Source organism: Hippocampus comes, unplaced genomic scaffold (genome assembly GCF_001891065.2).
Source record: "Hippocampus comes isolate QL1 unplaced genomic scaffold, H_comes_QL1_v1.1 scaffold123, whole genome shotgun sequence".
In the NCBI taxonomy this organism is placed as follows: Eukaryota; Metazoa; Chordata; class Actinopteri; order Syngnathiformes; family Syngnathidae; genus Hippocampus; species Hippocampus comes.
Genome location: NW_017804997.1, coordinates 1149741 through 1171091, shown reverse-complemented (window position 1 = coordinate 1171091; position 21351 = coordinate 1149741). Strand labels below are relative to the sequence as shown.

At 42.6% G+C, this 21351-nt stretch overlaps 1 protein-coding gene across 1 annotated transcript in view; it reads right to left on the bottom strand.

The window, feature by feature from the left end:
• Window positions 1–207: 207 nt before the first annotated feature.
• LOC109530806 (uncharacterized) overlaps window positions 208–21351 on the bottom strand; it is a 25201-nt gene continuing 4057 nt past the window's right edge. Inside the window, exons 2-15 of the mRNA XM_019894705.1 lie at window positions 19400–19545; window positions 16883–17025; window positions 14411–14551; window positions 13285–13401; window positions 11267–11417; window positions 10241–10352; window positions 8964–9154; window positions 7672–7892; window positions 6499–6583; window positions 5626–5793; window positions 5373–5409; window positions 2925–5132; window positions 2672–2742; window positions 208–607 (exon numbers count right to left, since the gene is read on the bottom strand). Of these exons, the coding sequence (XP_019750264.1) occupies window positions 444–607; window positions 2672–2742; window positions 2925–5132; window positions 5373–5409; window positions 5626–5793; window positions 6499–6583; window positions 7672–7892; window positions 8964–9154; window positions 10241–10352; window positions 11267–11417; window positions 13285–13401; window positions 14411–14551; window positions 16883–17025; window positions 19400–19545 (3955 nt within the window). The 3' untranslated portion in view covers window positions 208–443. The remainder of the gene's footprint in view (window positions 608–2671; window positions 2743–2924; window positions 5133–5372; window positions 5410–5625; window positions 5794–6498; window positions 6584–7671; window positions 7893–8963; window positions 9155–10240; window positions 10353–11266; window positions 11418–13284; window positions 13402–14410; window positions 14552–16882; window positions 17026–19399; window positions 19546–21351) is intronic.

The window sequence follows — 21351 nt, the reverse complement described above, 5'->3', positions numbered from 1 at the left end:
CTGGTTCGCATTCACCTCTGGAAGAGACCTGAATCTTATCTGAGGATATCCATTTTCATGCGTATTAACCCATATTAGAATTGTGCCACGTGGAAGGAAGCAATTGGAATGGAATGCCTTTAGACGATGGAGTGTATGAATCCAGGATGAAAGTACACGCGACGGCACAGCCAGAAACACAAGATGGAGATTGATCTCATCTTTTTGACCTGCATCTTGCCACCGTGACAAGACTTTTTGTCAAAGTACACGGAGGACGTGATGGATCAGCCAGTACACTAAATAGACTAGAAATATCTCGACTGGCAGAGGTGACAAACACAAAACAAACTCGGTCCCAAAAAACAAAAACAATGTTGAAAGAAAGAAAGAGCAGCTGAATGAGGTGCTTACGTTCTTGTCGCCTGGTGCGATCAATAATTGAATGATACAGGGTGACATTGTCAGAAAAGCACGGTGTCAGGTTGAGGCAATGCACAGCGGCTGCTTTGATGCCCCTGAAGGGAAGAGCTCCCATTGAAGTTCGTCGGGGGCTTAGTTGAAAACTCCATGCTGGGAGGGCTACAAAGTGCTGCAACGTTCCGTCGGTTCAATGAAGGAAGAAGGCCTGTGGGGAACAAGACACTTGAGATATTATCTTTCACTTCATCACATTTAAAAAAAAAAAAAAAAAAAAAAAAAAAGGAACATCTTCAACTGGATTTCATCCAGAAATCCCACAGATGGAAATCTTTTACAGCGTAAAGGCTCAGCTCGCATTTTTAAATCAGATGATCAAAAGAGTGAACGCTTGGATCTTAATTGTATATGTTAGTTGCTCCATGTACAGCACTTTGTATGCAGCGATGGCTGTTTGAAAGTGCTCTATAAATACAGTTGAGTTGAGTTAATTCGATTGCAAGCACTCATGTCACCTTGCTAAAAGCACAACTGATTTACGGTAGTACAGTGATCCCTCGCTATTTCGGGGTTCGTTTATCGCGGCTTCAGTGCATCGCGGATTTTTTCAAACATATTCATAATTGTTTTTTTTTCCATATACATGGAGTACAGTACTGTATATGTTGCTCTATGTGACTCGCTCTTGTTTTGCAGCTTCTCGCGGACCGTTTGCGGACTTTTTGTTGACTTTAAAAAAAAAAAAATCTTTTTTTTTTGTTTTACCTGTATGTTTATTGGTCGCTACTTCACGGGTTTTCGTTTATCGCGGGTGGTTTTGGTCCCCATTAACTGCGATAAACAAGGGATTACTGTATTACTGTACTATTTCCAGATTGACACCGTTGAAGCTTCCTGAACTCGCAGCTGAAACTTTACAAAATGTGCCACGTATTACAGTAATCCCTCATTTATTGCGGTTAATGGGGACCAAAACCACCCACGATAAACGAAAATCTGCGAAGTAGCGATCCCCCCCCCCCATATAGGTATATGTACATAATATTTATAAGGCCAAATTTAATGGTATACATGGATGTACAAGTAAATTTTAATGTAATTAACATGACTTAATGCTGTATACAAATGGATTGAAACACGTATAAGTTAGGTTAGTTTATGAATAACAAAATACAGTTAACATTAAAAAAAAAAAAAAAAAATTAAGTCCGCAAACAGTCCGCGAGAAGCTACGAAAGTCAGCAAAACAACAGCGAGTCACATAGAGCAACATATGCAGTACTGTACTACATGTATCTGATTTATTTATTTTATTTTATTAATGAATATGTTTGAAAAAATCCCTGATGCACTGAAGCCGCGATAAACGAACCGCGAAATAGCGAGGGATCACTGTAAATCGACATGTATTGCAGTGACAGGTACGTAATTATGAAACACCACATATATGAATCAAAAATATCCAAGTTACCTTATTATTTTTGTCAAATCCTTTTCACAATAGACACAGGACGGTGGTGGCCAAGCGCAAGCCTGACCTTACTTGGCCCTGGGTACCAAGCGACTGAACAGATCGTAGCCTGGTGCCTTATTTGTATCTTTCAGAATGCAAGCAATGAATGGAAAGCCCTGGCTTGCCTTGAAGGATGAGGAGGAGACGTGACAAGTGGTGCATGTGTGCTCTTTCTTGGTGTATTTCTTTTGTTAAAAATGCTAAAACGACACTTAACGTTTTAATGCTTTGTGAAAGGCTTGTTTAACAATACAAGTTTGGATCTCGAAAAAGGACAAAGCTACCACCAGATCACTTGATTAGCAACCGGTGCCGGATTGCAGCACTGAGCTTAATCGAAAATGTACAAATGTAGCACTAAATGATTGTCATTCATATGCAGTACTACTATAATTAGATAAATTGTACTCACTGATGGTGTTATAAATCATTATTATGCTGTACATCTACTGCTGACCAATCATTATTTAAGCTTGCCATAAAGACTGGCATCATAATTTTTTTTTTTCAAAAATTGCCACTTAATCCCATCCTCCAAACGCACAGCATTTCTTTTTTTCCATTTCCCAAATTTAAACTATGATCGCAGTCTTTATAATTCCCTACCCTCACTCTCTCTGATCCTGTTGAGGTCAAGAGTGCAATACATCTTTCATTTCTTCATCATTATTCATTTGAAACAGACAAGCCTTTGTACAGTAGTTTTTTGTTGTTTTGTTTTTTTTTGTTTTTTACAAACACACAAAAAAATGGCCTCACCATCACGGTTTCCTGACTGTGAACAGATATCAGCCTCATCCCACTCGTAGTTCTCATCAACGGAGGGCTTTCTGCCGGAGATAGAGAACATAGAATCTTTTCAATCTCACCGTGCGCTGATGCACGCCAGTAGAGCCCGGACTGAATTCTTTTCAGATTATTAGGCTAACACGAAAAGCCTTGTATCAATTACATAAGATGCGCTACACAAGCAAGCCCCCGACCCCGCGCCGTATCATTTATTAGGTCTTACCTGTGACCTTTTTCCATATGGTGACCGTGCATATCCACTGTGCTAGACTGGCCGTCCTCCTCTACCGTTTCAGGTGAGCTGGTGGTCTTTGTGGACAAATGACACAAAGACAAGCGCCCGTTTGGAGGGTCCATGCTCCCTCGGCCACTGCTTGCAAAACTACTGTAGCTGCTTCCACAATCAGGAACTTCCTCATAGACTTCTGCCTCCAAGTCTAGTGTGCCTCGGTTTTTGTGTGGCTTGTTGTCATCGGGAACCAAGTTTCTGGAAAAGCTCATCGTCGAGCCCGAGTAGCCCAGTGCATTTTTTATGCCCTCCTGATATTCATCAGGCCATGTAGCATCTCTTAATTTGTGGCCAGCAATAACAATTGGTTTCTGTATTGGCCTTAGTGGCTTGCTCATAGGAGGATACATGGCAGGAGGTAAGTGGTACGTAGTTTGACTCGCAGAAGGAACATTTGCAGAATTTTGGGGGATTGATTGATCAGTGCGCAAAGTGTCTGGATTCAAGGCGGAGGAATCAGATTGTTTTTCTCGGCTTAGAGAGTCTATCCATGCATCAGGGGTCAGGAAATCCGTATCGTTTTGTCTTCTTTTGCTGCTGTGCCTTTGCTGCTTGGAGTCCCACGGTTTTGAACCGTGGCTCACAACTCTACGCAGCCGCGGCTCTGAAGATTTTGCTTGGTCGTGAAAGCTTGTGCTCCTCCTCATTTCTTCACACCGGCCTTGGCGAGAGCATCCCTCTCGTACTTGAGAGGTGAATCCGTGGTGCGGCATTGGCTTTTTTGTAGGCTCCGTGACGCACGCTTCAAACGCTGGCTCGTCCACACTCATCTCAATACCCACATTCTGCTTAGTGGGCTCGGGGATCTCTTCCTCCGCATCTTTGTAGCCTGGCCCTGCATCAAGAGTCACATTGGATCTTTCGCCATATATGCGGCAATGAAGAGATGGATTGTGTTGTCTCAATGTCTCAGAGGAGGATACGTTTGTTTGCATTTCGGAGAATGTGGATGGCGGTACATCATCATAGCCCTGTGGTGTTTCCCGTACCCTTCCGTGTCTCATTGTTTGGGAGAGATGTGGGGGTGTTAATCTCTTATTGGCAGAATGGTCTGCTCCCTCACATTTGAGGGGGATCTCTGCGGTTGAGGATGGAGGAGGATGTTGGAGAGCAGCATTTAGAAAAAAGGAATTCGGAGGAGTGGAAGGACCGGAACATGCCCTGCCTTTCATCATCGTGGGAAAATCATCGCAGTGGACGGAAATTGAAGAGCAAGGACTTGGCGACAGACCAAAGCTTTCCCTGTCGCTCTGTCTGTGCCTGCATGGCAAGGTGTGGCTCCCGTATCCCTGAAAAAGCTCATTACCACCATTCTCTCCCTTCTCAGCCACCGGCTTCTCTCTTATTATTTCTTCTTTAGAGCATCTGTACGCTCTGTATTTCTGGAGTTCCCTTGCCAGTTCTTCCCTCTCCTGAGCCAATTTCAGGCAGTGACTCAGGTTTCCCCTCTCTCGCTCGTGCTCCATTTGGAGAACCAGCGTGCTGGCTGTGGTTGAAGGCTGGCCCAGGCCTGAGCGTATATGTGGCAGCACTGGAAATGTGGGGTAGATTGCTCTTTCGCGATGACAGATATGGGGTAAACTACCGTTGGAGTGCATACTCTTCAAGTCAGGAGAACCGTCATAATTTCCCTTATGGTCGAAGATACCTGGATCCAGATGCCGGGTAATGTCACAGGTTTGCCTTGACGTATTCGATTCAGATTGTTTGCAGGGAGCAAGATCGACAGAAAGAACGAATGGTGGAGTTTTACTGTCTCGCTGCTCCGAGCATAATGGCGCAGACTTTGGGACTGTAAAAGGATGGTTATATTTTGTACTTTTCATGTTTTGAACATTCAGCGTGTCATATGGCGGTATTACAAAGCGCCCATCTGGACTTCTGGTGATCAACTCAACAGAAGGAGAAACGGGGCATGATTTTAGACACTGGAATTGATTTGGGCTTCTTCTGTTCTTAGAGAGGAGCTGCTGCTTGTGATGTCGAGTCTCGCTGTTGAAAGAGGAACAATCTGTGTTTGAGGAGGCGGAGGAGGGGGAGGAGGAGTATGTCATGGTAGAGGAAGTGATGGGATAGAGAGCACTGGCTGGAAGTAGGGTTTTCTTCAACACAGTGTCTGCACTGCCGGAGTCTGAAATCTTTCTGTGAGTGAGAGCAAGGACGAGGGGTGCGAGAAGAAAATAGTTAGACAAGGCGGAGGTGTGTCAGATTCAGAGAAAATAACAGGGGGTGAGAATAAATGAGTCGAACGCAGAAATAAAGACCACAGTATATTTTAAAACGAATTCCCTGACACTGTGAACATCATTTCAGTCGAAAAAAAATCAGAAGGGATAGAATGGGCAATGGGAGGCAAATTGAGGACATGATCAATGTACTTACATTGACGATGAGCGCTTATAGATGGCAGGGGGAGGTTCTGGAAGGGAGGGCGGGGGGTGGGGGTGTGTGGAAAAATTGGATCCGACTTATTGCAAGGTCCAAACACATTGACCAAAGAATTAACACAATTGACCATAACAATTAGATAGATGGTTACTTAGCAACCACTAAGTGAGCAATCATGCTACTGACTGTACCAAGCAATGCGGCAAGGTATTCGGATCCTTTATGGTACTGGAAAAGATCCACTTACCATTCTGCTTCTTTTGGTTTCGTAGGTTCCTCCTGCGACTGATGAGGCAGGCGGACCCCAAAAGCAAGACCAGCACCAAACACATAAATCCCACTCCACCTAGAATGCCGGCCAGTAACGGTTCTGGAGACTCGAGCAGTCTGGATGACGAAGGGTACATCTCCATTCCTGCCGCGACATATTCATTTGTAAATGCAGATCAAAGCCAGCTAATGATAGCAGTCTCCGAAAACCCGGCTAGACAGTTGGTAAATCAATCTTGCTCTGCTTTCAGTTGCGATGATTGTGGCTGATCCAAACGTGATGAGACAAATCCATTTCCTTTGAAGGATTAGAAACAACAGCTACAAACAAGGTTTCAATGCATCGGTGTCAAAAAGGAAGTTAATGTGGAGGGTACAATGGCAGATAAAAAAAAGAGCGCGTGTGGGAAGCTTTACTTGATGAAAAGTATGTTTGGACCGCAAACACTATGTCATTTATTTAAACGGCTTTCAAACTTGAACCCACGTTGTCCCACTCCTTTTTGCTTGTGGGTGAAGAAATAGTGTCCCCCACTCCGCATGAAATTTGTGAGAATGCATCGCTCGCTCCCGTTTATGTCTTTACAATATAACCGTATATAATGAAACATTAATGTCACATTACCAACAAGATATGGAACGCGGCAAACAGTAGCGATAATTCTCTCAATAAGTTATCAGCGTTGCAATTTCTATCGTTCAAAATTGTAATGGGCAACATTCCCTGGAGCCCTGCTCCAATATCTGGGAAACGTAGCGACAGGACAGGGATAGAAATTGAGCTTGACTGAGTGGATTAAAACACGAGGTGGGACAAGGATGTGAGGGGCAAGTTTGCTCCAACACCTACCCATGGTGGAGACATTGAGTGATGGACTGGGCTCGCTCAGCAGCTCACCGCGTCGAGTTAGCAGCCTCAGCTCATATACGCAATCCTGAGACCAACACACAGATGCGCGCGCACGCACACGCACACACACACACACACACACACACACACACACACACACACACACACACACACACACGCACACGTACACACGCGGGATGAAGCCTCACTTTGTCAACACAACCGTGCTTGCAATGCTAATGAAGTTGATTTGAATTTGACTAGAGCTATAGAAGAGACCAATAGAAAGCGGCATAGAGAGGGGGAAAAAAACGGTGCACAAAGATTGATAGAAGACAAGATTAATTGAAGGACTGATGCCTCCGAGCGTGGATAATTGAGAGTCTACAAAAAGGAAAATTCACAGCAGTACTATGTAGGTAGGCTTCTGTAAATGGAAGGAGAATCTCGGATTTATATTCTAGGAAAGGAGCAATGATGAAGGACAATATTTTTCACAGTCTGTAATCAGACAGTCAGAAAAAAATTAATTAATTTAAGGACGACCTTGGCAGGTGTGTTTCTTTGGACTTGTTTTGAATTTGCACTAAAAGTTACTGTGAAGTAAGCAGACTCACATTCGAAAGCAGAAAAGACACCAGGTGTGTCCTATTACTTTTGTCCATTGTTTCATGGATGTTCACCGTCATGCCAGTCAGAGATAGCGAATCGCAGCGGAGATGAGGGAGTAGAAAAAATAATAATAGTGTATTTGAGGTCATATTGAGGCTTTCTGATATGTAATTAATTGTCATTGATTTCCCATGATCGGTGTGGGTTTCTTAAACTGCTGGTGAGTCATTTGGTCAGGGAACCAAGGAATGGTGCTGCACATTTATTTTTTTCCCCTCTCTTTATTCCTCCTCATTCTTAAAGTTTTAGGGATAATAGAGGAATAATGTATCATACTGAAGTAAACGAAGGAACACAAGGTCGGAGAGATTTTTTTTGTTGTTGTTGTGACTGTGGGTGAGGAAGGAATGATTAGTGCGCCAAGCTAAGGTTTCATTAATGGGTACCCTCCGCAGTCGTTTGCCAGCTCTGACTAAAATAGACTCATTCGTTCAATCAAATCAAACTAACTCGAAACAGGGTACGTAAATTGATGGACGAACAGGGTGAAAACTTTTGTACCTTTTGCAGACCTGGAATGAGTATCTCGCGGCTGTGGGCACTAATATCTTCATCCAAATTGATCCACGCCCCTTGCTCGGCAACTCGGGACTGAAGAACAAACCCTGTGACGGCTAAGGCTTGGGCTTGTGGGAGGGACCAGTGCAGAACAACACCTGTTGGGCCCAAATTGGCTGACAGCGAGGAAGGCGGCTGGAGCTGACTTCTGCTTGGTGAAGGATCTGATATAAGAAAGGTGACAAAACAAGAGTTGCTGTTAATTAGCCACATGCACCAAAGTGGTAAATCCTAATCACAGTGCAATAAATTGTCGCGCTGCTGTGAAATATTGAATGCTTAAGGGGAGTCGGGGCCAGATCGAAGGACAGTGGGAAATGGATGATGACTCAACATGAAGTTGCCCAGACTAATTACCAAAGACTGTCATCGTCCAATATTGTATTTTATATGCCAACAGAAAAAAGTGGTGTCAAACTGCACTTTGTCGTACTGAGAACTGTTTGTAATATTTTTGTTTCCCCATGAGCATATTAAAACATTAGATGCATATCTCGATGCTACAAACTACAACTATAAAAACAATGCGGTATTGCAAATTTAATGCTGACAATTTACGGACTTGCTTTAAAGTCATTCTGCTTTTAGTCCACTGGGAAGCGGGGCAAAACATCTCCCCGCCCCCAGTTTTAAAAAAGTTTGCTGTAAACACGGAATGATTTCAAGAAAGGTGTGTCAACACAAAGATGCTTGCGTTGACTTGAGTGAATCAACACTGTTAGTCAAGTTATTCAGCAGATTTATACTATTATATTTATAATTATAACTATTCATTCATTCATTCATTTTCCGAACCGTTTGATCCTCGCTTGGGTCGCTGGGGGTGCTGGAGCCTATCCCAGCTGTCTTCGGGCAGTAGGCGGGGGACACCCTGAATCGGTTGCCAGCCAATCGCAGGGCACACAGAAACGAACAACCATTCGCGCTCACACTCACACCCAGGGACAATTTAGAGTGTTCAATCAGCCTGCCATGCATGTTTTTGGAATGTGGGAGGAAACCGGAGGACCCGGAGAAAACCCACACAAGCACGGGGTGAAGTCAAAGTGCTAACCACTTGACTACCGGGCCACCCTAATTATAATTATTAATTATATATATTTATAATCGCGGCAGAGGGTTGGGCATGCAGAAATCATATTGTGCGATAATGATGATGTTCGGTGATTATTTCTTTATTTATTTTTCAAGATACATCCAGTAAAATCAAATGAGAACATGGGGAGGATACTGACCTAAGGTTCGCGCTGTGGTAATTTCGCTAAAAGGTCCCGCGCCAACTTTGTTGTGAGAGAGGAGGCTGAACTGATACTCAGTAGCAGGAGACAGGCCTGTCACCAGCAAGGTGGTGCCGGAGATTGAGGGCACAGGCACAGAGAACCACTCCTGCTTGCCTTCATTATCACGCGCCGAAATCTTTTTAACCCTGCAGAAGGAACGAGAGCGAGAGGCGAGATGTGAAGACAAAAGAGGGGAGGAGGCAATTCCCGGAGTCTGCTTTTATGAAACATGACAGAAAAGTGGGTTTCATTAATCATTCATATTCATCACCAGCTCAAAAATTGGTTTCAAAGACAGCACTGATGTATTGCGACTAATGCACAGAGAGCGTGCCACTCCAATTAGAGTGATTGTCGTTATCTCCGGCAGAGCAGGGGTCCTGCATATCTATTTTATACAGTGCAAATTTGTTTGACACCTGAGGCAAAAAAAAAAAAAGATGAGAAAAGAGAACAAGATTCACCTATCCACAACTGAAAGCCCCTTTGAAAATTATTAATGTACGTCTTAAAATATGGCTTGAATCTCCTGGCTTTAAGTGCCATCTTCTTTCATTCGAGAGGTCAAAATATTCATTTATTAATGTGGTGAATTTAATTGTAAGTCCCTAGTTTGAGTGAGGAAAACCAAAAGCTCCTACAGGTACTTAGTCATCATTCTTTGACTTCTCAGACATTTGCATTTCGGTCTTGCTTGAACTCCGTTTTATGTCTGCAACGCAGCAATATTTTAGAGAGGGCAAGTTCAGTTCAAGACGATGGTATATTCTTCTATTCTAATTCATATGTACAGTATATAAGCACACACCCATTTTATACATGACTTATCCTCGTTTGGTTTCCTGGGTACACTGGGCTGGTCGCTCAAGACCCTTTGAGCGCACTCGAAACAAATCACACCTTTTATTACCATTGATATGTAACAGACTGCCAACCGATCACTTTCCTTCATGCGTGAATTTCCGCGCCACTATATAAGCCCTGATTCATACAATCATATATTCTACAAACAGTAACATTGTCTTATCAGTCCCCTCTTACTGTCGCTACATTATGACCACTGAATGACAAAGTTGTGCTCGGCAGTGATTTTTTTTTTTTTTTTGGTAGCTGCCAGACGTGATAATAGATAAATGAATTCCTCATCCTAAAGATCAATAGAGTACTACCAGCACCGTCGGTGGCTGCCATGGTTACGGCCGAAGCACAAAAAAGGGAGGCTTTACACCTACCAAACTGAAAATGTCTGCGCTGAACCTCCATCAAAGCCTTCCACCCAGGATACATTCGCCTGCTTCATCCCCGGAGAGACGGACAGGGATGTCGCTACATGGGGGCTGGTGCCTGCGATGGGAAGAACAGAGACTTGAAGTAGATTGAACAGAAAAAAAAGCCCGTCTCAGATTGGAGCGTCTTTAGCATCTGGAGACAAAGTGGAGGCGCAGGCGTTCGGCTTGAGCGGTGCTTTCACAGGCATGCATCCTCACAAAAACAAGTCATTATAGCTAACACAGCAGAACCTATATGTCAAAACTCCCTGGCATGGTACACGAAAAATATGTCTCTAAGTCTTCCAAAATCTTGAGTGGTCATTTAAATTGAAATCATGCATACCAGCTCAGTTCAGCGATCATCAAAGAAATAACTGCATGTGTACATCTTTTGCTTTTTCTTTGTGTTTTGTGGGGGGGGGGGGGGGGGTATTCTAAAACGTAGACCAGCACTACTTGGCTTGACAGTGGATAGCTAGTATGACAATTAAAATCTGAAAGCATCTTTGAGTAGTTGCAAAATCCATATATAAAACCAATTCATTACGTTTTTACACAGTAGTTACGGGGACTTATAAACATTGCCTGTGCTGTGTGTTACAGTTTTTATAGTGGCAACGTGACCCGGAAACAAATGAGAGGTCGGTTACAGTCCCTGAAGCAATTATGTTATTGGTTCAACTGTGTGTGTTTTGGGGCTGGAAAAGATGAGGCCAAAAGTTGGTTCCAAAAAATGGAATGTAAAAAGAGCAAAGTTATGTACACTAGTTTTTTCCGCATGATTAAGTTGACTTAGCGCACACTGCCACATTCGGCTTCCAGCCACTGTTGCACATTTTGGCCAGCCACTTCACCGATAAACTGAATTATTGAGGTTGTAGTCTGCAGTGATGCTGAACCGAAATTCCATTATGTTGGGAGGCATCATTTATCGTGAACACGATAAGAAACACTTTTTTTTTTTAAACGCCTTCAATTTGCACTCACCCAAGACAAAGATTTGAGTGAAGGCTTTTACAAGGGCCACATGGTTAGAAAGACTGCATTCCCACATGCCGTGGTGGTCCTTTGCGAGGGGCCGCAGCAACAGCGAACCATTGTGTGTGACGGAATAAGCTCTGTGACGAGCCAGGTCAACCTTCAAAAAAAAAAAAAAAAAAAGAGAGATTGAAGAATGCAACTCTTAATAACCCATAAGTGCTGTGTGTCATTGTGTAACTGAGAGCATTTGCTCAAGAGAAAGAGTGGCATAATAGAACCAGTAGATGAATGCATTTGTAACCATATATTGATTTGCAGCCTTCCTACAAGAGTCTGAGGAATTATTTCTGTAATTCCTGTGTACCGTAATTTCAAAAACTGATTTTCCTTTAAAGTCAAGTATTATGCGGTACCCCGATTTGCTCATATGCAGGCTCAAAAATTGAATTATTATCTGCATAGTCATTTGATAGTTTGGGATTTCCCAAGGCCTGCGACCCTCCTGGGGATAAAGTGGTTCGGGTAACGGATGGATGGATTTCTTAAGTTCAGACGTGTCGGTTTTTTGGTGGAAAGAGAAGTTGTCTCACCTTGCTAACAGTTTCGGCCGTCAACACTCAAGCCTACAGATTTGAAAAGGGAGCGACGACAAGCCCCTTTTTCATGCCTACGGCACCACTAAGCTAGGTGGGTCATGTCGTTTGTGCATTTCATGTGTGCGCACTATAAAAAAAAAACAACCAACTATTATACATTGATAGCACAAGCTTTGGTATTGAAAAAAATAATAAAGCTCATAAAAAGGGGTTGAGAAATGAGCAAGTTTTAATTTTAAAGGACTTAATTTCAACCTCCATATGACCTTTGCTGGGAACGTTGCCATCCCTAACGTGGCCACAACTTGGGCACGACGTTAGTCGGCTGCTACGGCATGCTAGCATATCTACTTTTCATATCTATATTAAACACGAAGAGAAAAATAAGACCCAGATAGGCGCAGAATCCGACCGAGTGTTGTAAATACGACAATGTGGTGACAAAGACTTCTTGCCGTCTGAGGAATCAACCTTTGTTATTCAAAACATTTATAATCAAACATTCTATTTATGGACGTTTAGCGACGTTTGGGACAAATCCGCTCGCAAAGCTGTCACAAGTCTTGGTATACCGAAGAAAGGGTGTCATAGGTGCGAGTACACGTGGGTATGCAATCACATGAGGATGTTGTGATCACTTTGCAGATACTTTGATGACTGCAGCAATTAGAAAAGTAATATTGGGCTCAAAGGATAAACAAAGAGTAAACCCTGAATCCAAAAACGCACGTGTACAACATACTGATCGGTTCTTAGTTTCATGGGGGAATTACGTGGATCGATAGCATTAGACATGAAATATCATATTCATATATTACTAGTTTTTTTTTTTTTTTTTTTTTGTATTCCAGAGAAATGACAGCAATCCTGCTAATTCTTGAATTAACCAACAATCTTTTATTACGATGAGCAGCAGACCGGATTGAACATCGGGTCATGAGGTTATACGTGACTGCTATCTTTCAAAGTCATCTTCCTCACGCACTAAAAATATATTATGATCACTCTGGCTATTAAATCTGGTCCCCATAGAATGTGTTAATTAGTGCAAGGCAGATTCTGGGGGAAGTGGAACGTCGAGTTGCTTGTAATGTGCTGAGTCCTATTACGGCAAATTGACTTTTTAATTCTTTGTATACAAATATTTGGGTCTCCGAGTGCCTGCCCACTCTTCAAGTGTGAAATTACACAACCAAGTTAGTCTCTTGTTATCTGCCTATTTTTTGTGAGCAAGAGATTTGTACCCCACTGTTTCACACCATTGTAATTTACATGACGGCTGCCCCCATACCAACTTTCTGTTTGGACAGATCAATGTCAGAGACCTTTTATTAAGACACCTGGGAACGGGTTTGAATTGTGCGGAGGAACTAAACTGCATAATGTCTTCTTTCAAGAGTGTCGACCCCCTCTTCAGTTTCAATTTACCTTGGTCCAACTGACTTTAACTGTGGAGTCGTCATTGCCTTGACACGGGATGAGCAAGGTTCGACCAACCTTCTGTTTGTACTGCTTATCTGGAGTGATGCTGAACGATGGGGGGTCCTGTGAATTGTACAAGCAATACATCAGAATCATGGCACTTGCACCAGTGCCAAGAATGCACACGAAGGCAGGATTAATGCCGCTTTAGACAAGATTATTTTAATAACAGAAGGATTAGCCACACAATTAACTCCCTAATAGTGCAACTAGGGCGGCACGGTGATCGACTGGTTAGCACATCCGCCTCACAGAGGTCCGGGATTTGATTCCAGCCCCGGCCTTCCTGTGTGGCATTAGGCATGTTCTCCTCGTGCCTGTGTGGGTTTTCTCCAGGTACTCCAGTTTCCTCCCACATTCCCAAAACATGCATGGTAGGTTACTTGAACACCCTAGATTATCCTGAGATCTGACTGTGAGCGTGAATGGTTGTTTGTCTATGTGTGCCCTCCGAATGGCTGGCAACCAGTTCAGGGTGCACCCCGCCTACTGCCCGAAGACAGCTGGGATGGGCTCCAGCTTGCCCCACGACCCTTGTGAGGATAAAGCGGATCAGAAAATGGATGGATGGATAGTGCAACTATCATTGTGATTTAGAGCCAGCTGCCATTACTTCCAGAGTTGTAAGGACCTCAACGTGAAAAGGTCAACAAAATGTCGTTTATGAGTCAGTGTGACAGATGCCATTTCGGCCGGACTACTAGAGAGTGGTCAACAAGAACATATTTGTTCAAATTCATTGCTGGTCGGAATTTTAAGCACATTTACTTTCCATGATTTTATCCCATATTTTAAAACCACATATACAGTACTAAAGTTTAATCACCTTTCAATGATAATGTGTAGTGATTTTCTTTGCCACAACACCACCAAAAAATAAGGTAAGGTACCATTTTTCAGTCAAACTATACAGCACGATGATCACGCGCATGCTTTCAGGTGGACTCAGTCAACTGTGTTACAAAATCACAATTCATCACCCGGGAAAGAGCTGCTCACACATTCGAGACAGGTCGCAACAAGCAAAGATGTTAAATACTGTACATGACAAATCACTTGTGTGCACACTAACCTGCAGAATGACCTGGGTTGGTCCAGATTGTCCCATGCTGCCATAGCTGTTGAATGGGGTGCAGGTAAACACTCCCTCTGCATCATCATTGACCGTGGCCATCAGCAAATTGCCTTCGACTGTCATGGTCCACCCTGGATACTGTGAGAAAAACACAGCATGCTGAAAAAAACCACCAGGTACCATTCCCTCCAGCAGTTACTTTGCCCCTGCCAGCATTTTCAGAACCGTTACTGCAATCATTATACAAGCACTTGACAAGTACCGTATTTTCCGCACTATAAGGCGCTTCGGAGTATAAGACGCACCTGCAATGAATGGCCGATTTTAAAACTGTTGTCATATAGGGCGCATCGCATTATCAGGCACATAGAATATAGAAGCTAAATTAGTGGCTGTGTTGTGTTATGCATCCACTAGCTGGAGCTACGCTAAAGTGAATACAATACAATACAGCTTTATTTATATAGAGCTTTCACAACTGCTGCAGCTGTAACAAAGCACTTTACAGAGCATTTAAAATGCTACGTCTAAAAAAATCAGAATATTGATCCATATATAAGGCGCATCAGATTATAAAGCGCACTGTCGGCTTTTGAGAAAATTAAATGCTTTTCGGTGCGCCTTATAGGGCGGAAAATACGGTAAATGTTTTGATTTTTTTTGTTTTTTTTAATGGGAAAAAAAACTGTAAGAATTAAATAACTTTAATAAAACATTCCGAAAGTAGGCGATGGTAAAGGATCATCTCTACTGCGCAGTCATATAGTCCTCAAAATTAAAAAGTGTGCAGACACTTTGTAAAATCACACACAAATTGTAATACTGTATATGTAATCTTCATGACTACATTGGTAGAATGTAATAAAATCACTTAACATTAGCGTTATATTGGTACTATTATTGCTTAATATCGTCATTTAAGTGAGTTCATCAAGTTGATGCCAATTCATTGTTGGTGGCCTTGTGGCTTTGCACAAAAGCTGAATGTCTGACGAGCTAGTTCTTAACCACTTATAGAAAAAGCACTTACATCTGCTACTGGGAAGGCCTTCAACTGTCCTTCCCCTGTGTCTCCGACTTTTGTGAAATTTTCATTGACGTCACTATGCTATTACTGTCGAACCATCCCCATGAGTCTTTGACAGGTGTGTGGCTGTGATTCCGAATGATTGTGACGGCGGTGTTAGAAGTGAGATAATTAGAACCAGTGTGGCTCCACATGACTTCGTTACACACTGCAGGAAACATATCAAATTTCATGTGGCATGTCTTGTCCATTGACGTGACTTTCTGTCCAAAATAGTGGCCTAATTTACACAAAGTTTGTGCATGCAAGAGTGGTCGCAAAGCAAGCGCAAACAGATGAGGAAGCTGACCTACTAATAGTGATGAGCAGGCGGGTCCCAAAAGTGCTAAATTGCTGCACGGTTTGTCTTGCGTGTGATTTATCAAACCTGAGATTCATGACCGTGGTCGATTTTGCGTCTGTCAATTGCGCAACGGAACGGCACGGTGCAAATCAGCCAGCAAAGTGGTGCCAGCATAGCATGGACAAAATGAAAAAAGGTGGGGAGAACTTTCCCGCCGGCATTTCTGAACATCGTGACAATTGGTGCTTGCCTGTTCCAGAGCAGCTTTCCAGGTGTGCTGTCCTAATTTTTAAACGCACAGGAGGGGCTCATACATCCATTTGCCACACACACGGTGAATTAAATCCCCAAAAAACGGTTTAAGCAGTTGTTGGCCTCCACAAAATGATCAGAGTAATAGATTTCCTTTCTGTAACTCGGTAATGTTTTCATCTTCCACTAACACTTCCAATTCTATCACTTGAAAGTTGATTTTGCACATGCGGTGCTCCCCCAGATCGTCCAGGAGGGGAAAGAAATATTCCCAGTCTTTTAGCTAGGCTGCTGTTGCTATGATTTACACTTGTTTTGAGCTTCTGGTATCTCCAGGCCATTCAGACATTCTCAGAGCATATTCAAGGCAATATCACAATATCACTTCAAAACGAGTGTCATCGCGATTACGCATGACAACACTCACCACCGCTGAGTGTTTAAATCCGTGTTATTGTTTTTTTGGGAGTAGAAAATAATGGGAGTAGCTTGAGCAGTGTGGGGTTGCTGTCCCCGCTCTTGTGACCAACACACTGTTTGCTGACATCATGTTGTCATCCTGTGATCAGGATGGTGACAAGCATGAGAAGGACGTGTCAGCCGGCTGTGGCTATTTATGATTCTTCCACACGCTACTGAGGCTCCCGACAGTTAAAATGTACAAAATCCCCATGTCTTACTTCTTATTTGATACTGATGAGACTTCATCACACAACAGACATTTCGGAATTCCAGATAAGTCAGCAGACTTTGGGTTAAAAAAATAGAAGCATGCAATCGATGACGCAATAGGGATCTGAAATCTGGTCGAAACAGAGCTTTCATGGATAGATGTGTTCTTTCTTACCAAGGACAAGTCAAGTGGCTTTCCATCTTTAGTCCAATCCACACGCAGAAGAGGAGGCTGAGCTATTAAGGGGCAGTTAACCATGCCGTCCATGCCTGTGGGAAGATAGGTTTCCTGAGGCATTGGAAGCGCCTGGGCAGGATCTGAGAGAAAGAAAGCATTGAAGTGGCATTCATGATTTTTTTTTTTTTGGGACGAACCACAGCAGACCATTTCATCCACAGCGGAAGTCACACATGCTGGTGAGACTGCACTGTGACCTGTGAACAGATTGTTTCGTCATACTACAATTTACAAGTGCTCGAGTAATTTCCCATAGGGGGTTTTTACAGGTCTCATTGAAAATAAGATTTATTCAGTCTAACAGCACCTCAGAACCGAGTAACTACGTGTTTAAATATACATGTGTTTTTCTAAGCCTTAACAAGGCACGTTACGAGAAAAAAAAAACAATGAGAAGAGAATAAAAGGGATGATACACCAGCTGCATGATGGAATGAGATTCTAATATTCAAAGCAATAATACTCCGGCATCAGCATATGTAACTTTTGAAGAAAAGTTAAAAGTTCAGGTTGCTATTTTTTTGTCTTCAACAGTTAACAGTGCTTAGTTTATTATTCATTTTGTATGCTAATACTGCAATTTGAGAGGAAATGCTGTAATTACTTGTGACCAGTGTTATCGTCATCTCGAATTCTACGGAACAGTTTGGAGAAAAAAATGTTGAGTTCCATTTTTATGCTGATTAAAACTAAAATTGACATGCTGAAAATTTATGTTGATGTCTTTACTTATGCTAACGTCAACCTCTGAAAATATTAGAATGATCGCCCAAGTATTAGGGATTTTAGAGGCGCTCACTACAAAGCTTTGGTCACTTCAAGAGAGAAACGCATCGTCCATAACATACAAAACACATGACATGTCTTGCCACATGACACAATCAATCACCTAAACTTTATTATGAATAGCAGATTAGAGGGACGGGCGAAAACCCACTTCCGTCCTTACTTAGTTGATCCTTTTTAAAAAAAAATTCCTCATCCTCTGTCCTCCACCCCCCTTAGTGTTTTATTTACATAAATGGCAATTCTCAAGCCCAAAACAAAAAACAAAATCAATTTGGATTCCACATGCAATAATGATTTTCAAACAGCTGTACACGTAATGTTTGACGGGCGAAAACCCACTTCCGTCCTTACTTAGTTGGTCCTTTTTAAAAAAAAAAATTTCTCATCCTCTGTCCTCCACCCCCTTCGTGTTTTATTTACATAAACGGCGATTCTCAAGCCCAAAACAAAAACCAAAATCAATTTGGATTCCACACGCAATAATGATTTCCAAACAGCTGTACACGTAATGTTTAAAAAAAATCGTGTTCTTCAGTATCATCATGATTTAAGGGGTGTCCAAACGGCAACCTTTACTCCGATGTAGCACCAGGGCTACCCCCCATAGAGTGTTCACACGTAAGTTATACCGGTGTAGCCCCTGAAAACAGCTTAAACTGGAGCAAATTTAACCCTGCTCAGGAGGTAGTTTAAAAATTTACTCCGGAGTAAATGCTAGTTACGGGGCAGCACTGTTAAAAAATGGGACGTGTGAACGCTACAGGGGTAGACTCGCTACGCGTGAGAAGAGTTGATTACAAGTGGGTATTGAATGCGTCGCTTTCGTGCTCTGTTTTACTTCCGCCATCTTTCCTTTCTCTCTCTCATCCTTTTACGGTGTCTGATAGACCACAGTGTTGATTTGTCTGGAGAAGTATAAACCATGGTTTTTCGATATGTCACAAACAAGGCGGGGAAAAGGAAGTACCGTACACTTTACACATGCGCATGTTTTATTTCCGTATTTTTCCGATCGTATTGCACGGCCGCAGAAACTGCCATGTGAACGCAAGTGGGGCTGCACCGGGGTTAACACACTTCTCTTTAGTAAGCAGCTTTATACGTGTGAACGCTCCACAAAATTTACACCGGTGTAAGATATATCGCAACAAAATACATCGGTGCAGCACCGATGCAAATGTGTGCTGTGTGAACACCCCTATTGTTGAAACACTAGCCCAAAAAAATACAAATACACTCACTGAAAAGTCAACAAAGTTTCATTTGGAGTACAAAGAAGCAGCAAAGCTAAGTATATACTACCGAAAACCATTTTTTTATGGCCCAACAAAATTTCAATGATTAAGAAATACGATGGCGCCAAGACTTGAATTTGTTCTGTGACAATGCTCGTAACTCAAAACACGCTTATCTCAATTTTGGAACATGGTCACACTGTTGCGTGAGAAGATTTGAAACATATCTTCTGAGGTGCTGAGTTAATAATTCAACAATACCAGGTTGAAAATTTGGATGCGGGAAAACATGGGAAATGTGTATGCAGGAAAACACGCACGCACGCACGCACGCGCACACGCACACACACACACACACACACACACACACACACACACACACACACACACATATATACATATATCCCTGATCTCTGATAAATGGACTTACGCATGACTGTGAGGATGGCAGAGGCAGTGGGTGGTGTCAGCAGGCCATTAGTGGGTGCACAGGTGTAGTTCCCAGAATCATCTGGGGTGAGACTTGAGATGAGGAGAGTTCCATCCACCATGATTTTCACACGCGACTTCAGCGACCTTCAAAGACAAACGTGCTTCCAAATGAAAAGAAAAAAAAACAGCTGCCTCGGAATCACAATGACAAACAAGGCAGCGTTTGTGTGCTCGCCAAGGCTCTCGACACTGCAGGAGGTGTTGTGTTGTTTCTTTTTCCGATCGCCAAGGTGGATGTTAAGGAAAACTGATTGCAGTTTGAACGCCTTCTACTTCGTCCTGCGCAAGGCACGAGTTCCATTCACATCAAAGGGGACTCATCACATTTGCTGACTTAATGTGTCTTACCTGTCTTTATACGGATGTTAACTCGTGACTGAACGTTGCTGTTAGCGCACCCTTTTTTTTCCCAACGAGCAATGAATCAAATGACTAATGTGAAGCAGTTACTCCCCGCTATGAACACACAGAGATTTACCGCCAACTCAGTGGCTGTAAGCAGCTTTCTAGCCTCATTTCACAACAAAATAAATGTATGACTCAGTCGCGGTGCTCCCATCAAATCGGTATCTAGCTGCAGACATCTGTTTCCACAACATAATGTCTGATAAATTCTCTGTGCACAAACCGCTCCAGAACATCAACACGGGAAAATCTCATAACAGAAGATTGGAACATTTACGTATATGTCTGATTTGACATATTTTCAAAAGACTGCAAGTGTACAAGCCATCAAATGAGTGAATATTAATTATCTAAGAACATACCAGCAGGTGATTAACCTCGAAGCTGGATGCAAAGCAAAAATTAGCAACTCATTCCAGTTTTTCCCAGAAGATCTTATAAATGTTGTCAGGTGGAGAAAAGCAATAGAATACTTATGATGAAGTTGACATCTTTGCTATTCGCGAAGGTTAGGGACTGGGCCAGTCCGTGAATAATGAACATCTGTGTACTATTGACCCCTTTAAAATGCATTGGGGATTTTTAGTTTTGTTTCGTTTTTTTAACGAGACCTCAAAAATGGTTCACAAGACGTTGATAAACGATTCAAATGTTTTCCATGAAACGAATGGGGTAAAATGGGGAGGAAATACGTATTCATTTCAAAGCAGATCTGCCTCAGAGTGCAGAAGTGCAGGCTTCGATTCCGGCTCCAGCTTTCCTGTGTGGAGTCTGCATGTTCTCCCCGTGCCTGCGTGGGTTTTCTACGGGTACTCCAGTTTCTTCCCACATTCCAAAAACATGCGTGGCAGGTTGATGAGACACTTGAAATTGTCGGTCGGTGTGAGTGTGAGTGCGGATGAATGTTCGTCTATGTGTGCCCTGCAATTGGCTGGCAACCAGTTCAGGGTGTCCCCAGCCTACTCCCCGAAGATAGCTGGGATAGGCTCCAGCATGCCCCGCGACCCTTGAGAGGATAAGCGCATTAGAAAATGGATGGATAGATGGATATTTATTTCAATAAAATTTTGCAAGCTTAATGCAAAAAGGAAATGCAAAATGTCAAAGTGAATGATGAATAACAAATGAATGACAGCATTGTTGCAGTGTTGTAACCCTTTAAATCATGGATATTAGACAGACTTCATCGCAACACAGTACACACCGGTATTTTCTAAGCTTTGAGAAAAATGCCAACGACTTCTGTCACTTTCTGAGATAGTTGTCAAACTCTTCATCATGTGTGTCTCTGTCTGTATTACAATGACCCCAAGTGGCCAAGGCACGCAAACCGGAAGAAGCAGAACCATGGTCACTAAGTTCAAGCAAAAACACATGGCAGAAATGATGTCATTGCTGTATCTTTGTATAAAGTACAATATTAGAGACTGCTATTTGGCTTATAAAAATCTATATAAAAATGTAGTTTTGTTTTGTTTTGTTTTG